This window comes from Hydra vulgaris, chromosome 07, assembly GCF_038396675.1.
Source record: "Hydra vulgaris chromosome 07, alternate assembly HydraT2T_AEP".
NCBI lineage: Eukaryota > Metazoa > Cnidaria > Hydrozoa > Anthoathecata > Hydridae > Hydra > Hydra vulgaris.
Window position 1 is genome coordinate 28980382 of NC_088926.1, and position 10137 is coordinate 28990518.

General features: G+C 28.3%; 1 protein-coding gene across 1 annotated transcript; it reads left to right on the top strand.

Moving 5' to 3' along the window:
• Positions 1–871: 871 nt before the first annotated feature.
• LOC136082665 (calsequestrin-2-like) lies at positions 872–7973 on the top strand. Its single transcript, XM_065802083.1, has 4 exons — positions 872–875; positions 5675–5748; positions 5931–6069; positions 7780–7973. The coding sequence occupies exons 1-4, from the start codon at positions 872–874 to the stop codon at positions 7971–7973; spliced, it is 411 nt and encodes a 136-aa protein (XP_065658155.1).
• Positions 7974–10137: the final 2164 nt, after the last annotated feature.

Genomic DNA, 10137 nt, shown 5'->3' on the forward strand with positions numbered 1-10137 from the left:
TCTGCTAATTCAAGTAAATACTGTTTAACTATATTTTTAAAACAATTAGTTGAAGTTATACTTTTCATATTTTCATTAAGAACTGTGTTCCACAGACGAGGTCCTCTATATGAAATTGAGTATTAAATAGATGTTTTAAGAGATGACTTAGGTAAATTAAAATTATGGATAGAACACCTCGTTAAGTATTTATGATTAATTCTTAGAAATCGGTTATTAAAGGATTTTAGAAGCATGTCATTTTGATATTTAAACATGAATAACAAGTTTTGGAACACGTATAAGTCATAGACATTAAGAGCTTTAATTTCCCGGAGTAACGGCTTGGTGTATTTATGCACATTACATATATTTCTACTGGCTTGTTTTTGTTTAATATATATATTTTTCAATGCTGAAGGGCAAGTACTTGCCCTTCAGCATTGAAAAAAATATATATTAAACAAAAACAATATATATATTTAAAAATATATATATTGCCTTACCAAGCAATATTACAATAGCTTATGTAGCTATGGATAAAAGAGTAATATAAATCTATTAAATATTTTTTACTTAGTAGGTGTTTTATTTTATGCATAATGCCTATAGTTTTAGAAATTTTGTTTCCAATTAGCGTAATATGATTTTTCCAATTAAAATGTTCATCAAATATTATTCCTAAGACTGTAAGTGATGAAACTCTGTTTACTATACTGTTGTTTATTATTAGCTGAGGAAGTTGCAGAGCCAAGTGATTGGATTTAGATTGGTGATGATATAAAATGTACTTAGTTTTACTGATATTCAAAGAGAGTTTGTTTGATTTAAACCAGTCGTTAAGGTTTTCCGGTTAACGATTTACTGTAAAGAAAATTGTTTTTATATTGGAATGGGTATGAAAAACATTAGTGTCATCAGCAAAAAGAATAAAATTAAGCATGTTTGAAGATACTGTTTACATAAATTAGAAATAGTAAAGGTCCAAGAAGAGAGCCTTGAGGAACTCCACAGCTTATTGTTTCTAACTTTATACACGTTGAATTATAAGATACTCCTTGTTTTCTATTTTTAAGGTAACTTTGCAGCCATTTTAAGTTGTTATTTATTACTCCATATGTTTCTAGTTTGTATAAGAGAATTTTATGATCAACAGTGTCAAAAGCTTTTGACAAGTCGATGAATAAGCCGAGAGTATAATTTTTATTAACAAAACCCATCCAGAATTTGACTGGCTAAATCAGTTACTGCATGATGTGTTGAATGCCCTTTTGGAAACCAAACTGTTTGCTGAATAAGATATTATGTTTTTCAAGATAACTATACAGTCTGTTATACATAATACGCTCAAGCAACTTTGAAAAACAAGAAAGGATATATATAGGTCTGTAGTTAGATGGTATAGAATCGTCGCCATTTTTGTATACAGGGACTATTTTTAATTGACAAGGAAAAATACTAGTTGTTATTGAGAAGTTGTTATTGAAAATATATATAGTTGTTATTGAAAATAAACAAAAGAGGTAGTTTTTACTTTATTACTTGCTTTTTTATTCTTTCAAAACAATTTTTATAAATTTTGTATTTAATTTTGTTGTTATAAATTTTATTTTTTTAAAAAGTTTTCATACAACCTTTGTTTTTTTCTGGATGATTTTTTAAGACCATTTATCAACCACGGATTATTAAAGGTTTTTAATAAACGGAATTTGTTTTTTTTTTAATTTTTGGAAAGGATCTTTCGTATTGCTTTCGTATTACTCGTAAACAAACGTAAAAATAAGTTGTATGCATCATTATTTATTTTTTGAATATCTGTGTTAAAATCACCAATTAAGTAAACATGTTTTTTAATGACTTTAAGCAATATATTTTTTAAGTGTTTTTCAAATACTTCAAAATCATCATTAGGTGGTCTGCAAAGAGAAGTTACAAAAAAATTTTTGATTTTCTGATTAAGAATTTCAATTGTTAACGACTCACAATTAGCGTCATTGACACTGAGGTTTAGTAATTTTCTAAAAGTAAAAGAATTAAGAACAAATATACATACGCCCCCGCCAATGCCGTTTTACCTGGGTTAGTGTATTGAATTATAACCTGGTAAAAAAAAATTAGAATTTAACTCATTGCCATTTTGACACCAAGTTTCCGTTAGACAGATCACACTAAAATTGTAGTTTAAGTTTTTTAAAGTTATTTTCCTGATGTTCAAATTTAATAATGAAAAATTGGATAATGAAGAGTTTAAATAACTTGAGGCATCACTTATATTAAAATAAACAGTATCCATTGAAAAGTTTTTAAAATAATTCACGTCAGGGTCAAAGTCATTTGTTAAAAGCATCGTGTTTTCTCTAGTGGATTTATCAAAAACATTCAAAATATTATTTTCCGCCATTTAAAAAAAAAGTGTATATATATATGAATACCTTTAAATATTCATTTAAAATATATATATAACTTTTTAATTTTAATTTGATTTATTATTAATAAATTTAAGTAAAGAGTTTTTTGAAGTAATAATTTTCTCATACCTAAAAAAAACATTTTCACCATTGGATTGCCTTGTCTACACTTCCGCCAATAACTTTTTACTTATATTTACAGTTATAGTTACGTTAGTTCCTTTAAGCTTATATGGTTCTTTCAGAATTTTTATCTTGTCTTTATACCTCAGCAAATTAATAACAATTGTTCTGGAGCGTTCATTTCTTTTAAATCCTGTTCGATGAGCCCTCTACTTCTATTCCAATTAATCCTAACTCGCATAAAGCGAGTGAATTTTTTCTTCTGTTTCATTCCAGCTTTCTTTTTCAGTTTCCCATCAATTCTCAGATTTTTTCTTCTGGGTATCTTCTGAGGATCTGAGGATCTTCAGATATTCTTTGTTTATATTGTTTTTTCTATTATATCGTATTATACTGTTTTTGACATTTTCACTAAATGATGTTTCTTTTCTTGATTTTTCGTTTTATCGTTCGTTGATACTGGCAATTTTTTTATCGAACAGCTCCTCGTGGAAATTCAAACTCAACTTAACATCTTCTACATCAACTAATAACTTTACTTATTAGAATTATCATTAACTTTTTGTTCAACTTTTTCTAGTCTTTCATTGAATACCTTGGGGTTTGTACTTAAGATGTCGATAACAATTTGTTCTTGCTGCTTTAATATAATCGCCACCTCATTTTTATATTCTGAAAACATTGCTGCAGTTTCTTTTTTATATTCTAAAAAACATTTCTTTTAGCATTTGTTGAATTTCAACAGTTATGCCTTCCATATTTATTAAACTTTTCCTGTTGTTATTTTATTTATTTTTTCTTCTTTTTTTTGTAAATGAATATATGTTATTATAAAAATTTGTTTAAAGATTTAAAGAAAACTTTTTTCAGCCGTAAAAAAAAACACATCCGGTAAAAAAAAACACATACTTTGCTTAATTGCGCATTTCTATATTTTTTCTTGTAAGTGTCCCTCTATGCACACACATGCCACCCCTTATACACTGGGCCTTAGTAAGGAGGACTTGTATTTTAGGCAGCCCCTCTCTTGAGTCCGCAAAAAACAGGGTTTAGCAGTGCCATGGCTGATGGGTTGGAAGGCCCCTTAAAAACCTGTCAACCTATAATCTTTAAAAATTTCCGCTGGATATTCCTAAAAAAAGACTCCTTAAATTGTCAAAAGAACTCCTAAATTTGCTAGGCCCTCCATTTAAGGGAGGGGAGGGGTAGCCCTGGCTCTGGGTTTCAAGATTTGTTTTAAATATTAATCATCTTGCGCAAGACTCGTTTTTTACGGACTTACTAATAAGGAGTACCTGAAAAAACGTCCGCCTAAATTAAAGTTTCTTTATATTTGATTTGTCATTAAAACAAATTCAAATAACTAAAAACTAAATTACAATCTTCAAAAATAACGAGTTGTAACGTCTTTTCAGACGAAAATCGAACTCCGGTTTTTTTTGAAAATCGAACTCCGGTCTCCGACATGAAATCGCTCGCATTAACCTCTCGATTATACTCACATACGGTTCTACGGGTTAATTAATTTTATCAAAATAAATATTTTTTATATATGCCTTTAAAGTTAGGATCCGGTGCTTAAACTAAGCACCGGATCCTAACTTTAAAGGTATAAAATCAACTTTAAAAAACAGGTATAAAATCAACTTTAAAAAACGTACGCTATAATTTATAATTTTAAAACTGATTGATTAGCAGATAATATTGAACAAGAAAAACAGGTTGCAGTTAAACTTTTAGACAACTATTGCGTTGTCTAAAAGTTTAACTGCAACCTGTTGTCATAGATATTGCCTGGCGCTCAATAGCATTTCAATTATTATTATTATCATTAAAAAATATTTCTTAATTTAAACAGTTTTTTCAAAATAGTTTTTTTTTAATTAAAAGAAAAAGGGAGGGAGTAGTTCAAAAACGTACGTTCTTTTTAGGGAGAGGAGGGGGAGAGACTTTATAGAACGCTTGGCAACAGGGGAAGGAGGTGTTAAATTTCTAAATTTTAGGCGTACGTACTTTATGGACGACCCTTAAACATTAAAAATATAAAAAGGTTTTTATAATAATTTTTTCATAAATTTATTAATGTTTATAAGGAACTTCATTTCTAGTATAATAAAATAAAAAGGTGGAATATAAGCTTTTGCTGGTAATTCAAATATGGACAGCAAATTGGTTGCTGAGATATTTAGCAGTTAAACTTTTAGACAACGCAATAGTTGTCTAAAAGTTTAACTGCAACCTGTAAACTGCCTTATTATACCACCACACCATTAACTTCTAAAAATAATGTTGTTTTAAGAAATATTTTGTTCCAAAATACTGTTCCGATTTGTTAAAAATGAATTATAAACTTAAAAATGTAATAACATTTCATCGTTTTCAGTGGAAAAAAGAAAATAGTAACAGCTTTTTAAAAGTTCTTAACCTGTAATAAATTATTTAATAGTGGTTAAAACCATTTAGTTTAAATACTTTATGCTTAATAGATGACTTTATTGTTTTTAATTCTGTAACAAATATAGTCAGGTGTTTATTTTACTTTAAAAACTTCCAAATAAGTTTTTGCAAAATAAATAAAAGAGAACGTGAACTTACAAACGAGCAATTTAGAGTGATTTACGATGAGTTGTTATCCCAAAGCATGAATGGAAAACTAAAAAAAGGCTTAATTAAAATTACTGCTGAAAAATTTAGCCTTTGCACTAAAACAATCAGTAACCTTTGGCATTGTGGACAAGAAAGTGTCTCATCAAACTTGTGCTCCAAAAAGAAGGAAAGATGAGGACGAAAAAAGAAAAATCATCAACTGAAAGGAAGAATCAGTAAAATCCCTTTGAACAAGCGTAAAACCATTTAATCAGGATCTTTAAGTATTCCAAAAATAACCCTTTATCGCCGACTTAAGACTGATGATCTGAGAGTGTGCACGTCAACTGTGAAGCCTTTTTTAACAGATCAAAATAGGAAGCATCGTATTGAATTTATTTTTTCTCACTTACAATTTTTCGCAATTCAGTTTGTAAATATGTTCAACGCGATTCATGTAGATGAAAAATAGTTTTATTTGACAAAAGAATCAGGACAGTACTACTTGGAGATTGATGAACCTGAACCCCATCAACATATAAAATCAAAGAATTCTATATAAAAAATTATATTCCTAGATGTCATTGTGAGACCAAGATTTGACCAACATACAAATGAATGGTTTGGTGGAAAGATTGGCATTAGGCCATTGGTAAAGAAAGAGCCTGCGAAGAGACCCAGCAAGAGTTGAAGTAACGAAACACTAGTTACAACTCCAGTTATTGTAGATAAATTTGAAAATCACAACATGCTTTAAACAATCTTTTACCAGCCATACATTCAACATGGTCAGGAAATCATATTAAAAGGAGTCAAACTATTTTTGTTTAACAGGACAATGCAAAACCGCATGATGATTCAGAATTTATGGTGAACACGTCGCAGGATAAATTTGATATTCGTTTAATTCGTCTTCGATCAAACTCCCTTGATATAAATATCCTAGATTTAGGATATTTTAGAGCACTACAAAGTAAATACTTTAGTAACAGCCCCTCCAAGTTTGACAAGATAATCAACTCTGAACATGAAACGTTTGACAAAATTAAAGGTGGTACACTTAATAAAGTTTCCTTATCGCTTCAAGATTATATGTCAACAATACTGAAAGCCAATGAGAGAAATTGCTACAAACAACCTCATATTGGAAAGAATTGATTAATCAACCAAGGAAACTTGCCAATTACTTCTTTTGTTGAACAAAGTGTTCTAAGAAAACCCCTTAAATTTTTACAGCAATAAATAATCTGGATTTTTGATTTAGTTTATTATATTTTCATATATAGATAAATAAATATACAAAAATAAGATAAAAGGATAGTTTTGGTTTATTGTGGTTTAAAGCTACGCAATTGTGTGTATACACATAGATCAGGGCGTGAAATTTTAGTGGGAAGGGGAGGAAAAGCACCAAAAAGACCTAAACTAATAAATAATGTACAACAAAAATAAGACTTTTTTCAAACCTGGCCCCGGCCCCGGCTTAACTATAAGATTTAGCAGGGGTTGGTAGCCGGGAGAGTGGCTCAAGCTTGGCAGATAAAGCAGGTCTAATTTATTATTATTTTTTTAATGTTCATTCACCTCCCCAAGGCTGAAAACACCACTACAGACGAGGAGGCTATTTAATTGTGGTTATAACCCTTTCTCAATTATAAAATAACTCCAAAACACGAACCTTGACAACCAAAGCCGCTGCGCAGGGAAGCAAGTTGAGCGCGGTACAACCAGGGACGTGGTGGGGGTTGAACTCGGTACCTCTCGCTTATGACGCGAGCGCTCTACCACTACACCACAACTGCATTACATTTACAATATGCTTTTAGACTTTGTCTGAGAGTAGAAGGGTTGTTATTCATCAATATAGGAATAACAAAATTATTGCAATATTCTTTTGCAGTAAATAAGTAAGTTTTGTTGTCTAACAAAAGTTGCAGATTTTAAGTCCAGAATTTAAATCCATAAGCCACAGCAAGCCTTAGGCTGTTACAGTAGAGAGATCAGATTAAAAATCAGCTGCTTGTTCTAAGCAATCAAAAAGTAAAGGTCTTTTGTCAAGACAAGAGTATAAAGTTAAGTCGTCAACAAATAGAGCCACTTTAGATGTTAAATTTTCATGAAGATTGATATTGTAGATAAGAAACAGTACAGGAGCAAAGATTTGAGGGTACCACAAGATACCTTGTACCCTTAAAGTTACTTGAAATAAAGAAGAGTGTAAGCCTACAAGAATAACTTTATTACTGCAGTTAGTAAGAAATAGTTTAATAAACTCAAAACTGTTATATAAAGAAACTGATAACAGAGTGTAGACTAATCGTAGGATAGTTAGAGAGGTCAATGTGTTTTCTAGAGTTTTAAAAAATTGAAACCACTTATTTAACACTCTTAAAAATTAAATATTAAAATTATATAATTAATGAGAATAAATGTTAGACTACTTTAGTTAATGGCATTGTTGAAGACTAACCAAAAGTATCTTGAACCTAACATTTGATATAAGATACAAGGTTTAGTAGGAAAAAAAGCTTCCAAACTTTTAGTCTAGAAGTAATAAAAGCTTCTGAGATGCGCTTTATGCATACAAAATATGGATATAAATAAATATGTTTGATATTTATTTACATGCTAGCATACAGTATCCTTTCATATTTATATAAACTTTAGTATTTATATGGTGTAGTCTTTACCGAAAGAGAAGATAATGATGATGGTGATGATGATGATGATGATGATGATGATGATGATGATGATGATGATGATGATGATGATGATGATGATGATGATGATGATGATAATGATGGTAATGGTGATTATGATGGTCATGTTGATCATAATGATGTTTATATATGCATGCATATACGAAATATAACATGAATTTTTAATTAAAAAAATATGCTTTAGGATGTATTAATGTTTATGCAGCCATAAACATTTATACATCCTGAACATTAATAGGATGTATAAATGTTTATAAACCCGACCCCGGCTATATTTTATCAAAACCGGCCCGGCCCCAGTCAAATATCAAGCCCGGTCGTTTACTACTTCACAGTGGCCCATAACACAAGTTTTCAAATGATTTTTTATTTCAAAAATATTTGATTTTTTTCTCATCAAAGTTAGTAATAAAATCAAATCGTAATAGTATTTCGGAACAAAAAGTATTTCGGAACGGAGGGAGTATTATGTACTTAGCTACTTTTTATTCCTGCATATAAATTGACAATTTTACAATGTAAATGGGGCTCGGTGATAAGACAGCTTTTGTTGCTTGCGACAGCTCTTTTATTTATTAACAAGATTTATTTTATTGTAAATATTAATATAAGACAAATATGAAAAACAAAAAAAAAAGTTTTTTTACACTGTTCTAAGTTAATAATAACAAGAACAGAAAAAAGAAAACCTAGCAACTTGTTCGCATAAGGAAAAAAGAAATTAAACAAATTATAAAATGAAATAATTATGTAAATAAATAAATTTAAAAAGAAGATTATCTAAGATATTTAGGAATAACTTAATTCATTGTCAATAGTAAGAAGTTTTTGTTTAAATTTAATTTAAACTTGTTAAAAGAAGTTGCTTTGATGTTGTTATTAGGCCAGGTGAATAAAAAAAAGCGATTGCTCACAAGCAATTGTTTTGAGTAAAAGTAACATCTAAAAAGCAAATACTCATAGCAAAAGCAATTGCTCACAAGCAATTGTTTTGTAGCAATACTCATAGCAAAAGCAATTGCTCACAAGCAATTGTTTTGTAGCAATACTCATAGCAAAAGCAATTGCTCACAAGCAATTGTTTTGTAGCAATACTCATAGCAAAAGCAATTGCTAAAAAATACGTGAATTAAGTTTTGCTTTTACTCATAAGCAATGCTTTATGCTGCTACCAATAGAAATCGCTTGTTTTTATTTTTTTGTTCAAAAATGGCTGCTTTTAGTGTAAATCAGACTGATAACAATAATAATAACTAAAATAAAAATAATGATAACAAATGCGAAGATATTATATACGCCAGTGCATATATGTTTATATATATAATATATATATATATATATATATATATATATATATATATATATATATATATATATATATATATATATATATATATATATATATATATATATATATATATATGTATATATATATAGTCAACAAATAGTAAAATAAAGTAGAAAAATAATAAAATGAATGTCCAATTATCAAAAAATAAAACAAAAAGGAACTAATATGCTCGTAAAACTTAAAGCGTGAATAAAAAAGAGTAAAAGCTTTTTCTCGCAACAATAAAAAAAGAAATTGCTCAAAGTTTTAATTCACGTAATTTGAGTAATTACTCCGAAAACTCGGAGTAAAAGCATTTGCTCGTTTTTATTCACCAGGCCTTTTAAGTTTAGAATTCTATAATTTAGGTACTCTATTAGCATTAGAAAAAATATATATATATATATATATATATATATATATATATATATATATATATATATATATTTATATATATATATATATTTAAATAAATATATATATATATATAAATATATATATATATATATATATAAATATATATATATATATATATATATATGTATATATATATATATATATATATATATATATATATATATATATATATATATATATATATATATATATATATATATATATATATATATATATATATATATATATATATATTGGCTAATACACACAAAATAAAATTAATCAAACTACAAGACTTGCAAACCATGCTTGTGAGCAATTATCTAAGTAAAATGGACAATCCTTCAATGCGATGACAAATATGAAAGTCTTAAACTTGGAAAAACTTAATTTATATCAGATTCTTATTTTTATATTCAAGTATGAAAATAATATGCTACCGAATTCTTTTTGAGACATTTTTGTCATCATTTTCTCAAAGGTAAAATTTCCGATTAAACAGTTTCCATAACTTTTATATATAAATAAACTAAAACCGAGGTTATTCTGAATTTTCAATTATGCCACAAGGCCCCAAAATATGGAAAACTTGAAA

Excerpts from the sequence above, each read along its gene's own strand:
- LOC136082665 (XM_065802083.1), top strand. Across the intron at positions 5,749-5,930 it reads AGATTGGCATTAGGCCATTG|GACAATGCAAAACCGCATGA; the intron begins GTAAAGAAAGAG and ends TTTGTTTAACAG. Across the intron at positions 6,070-7,779 it reads ATATTTTAGAGCACTACAAA|TCTTTACCGAAAGAGAAGAT; the intron begins GTAAATACTTTA and ends TATATGGTGTAG.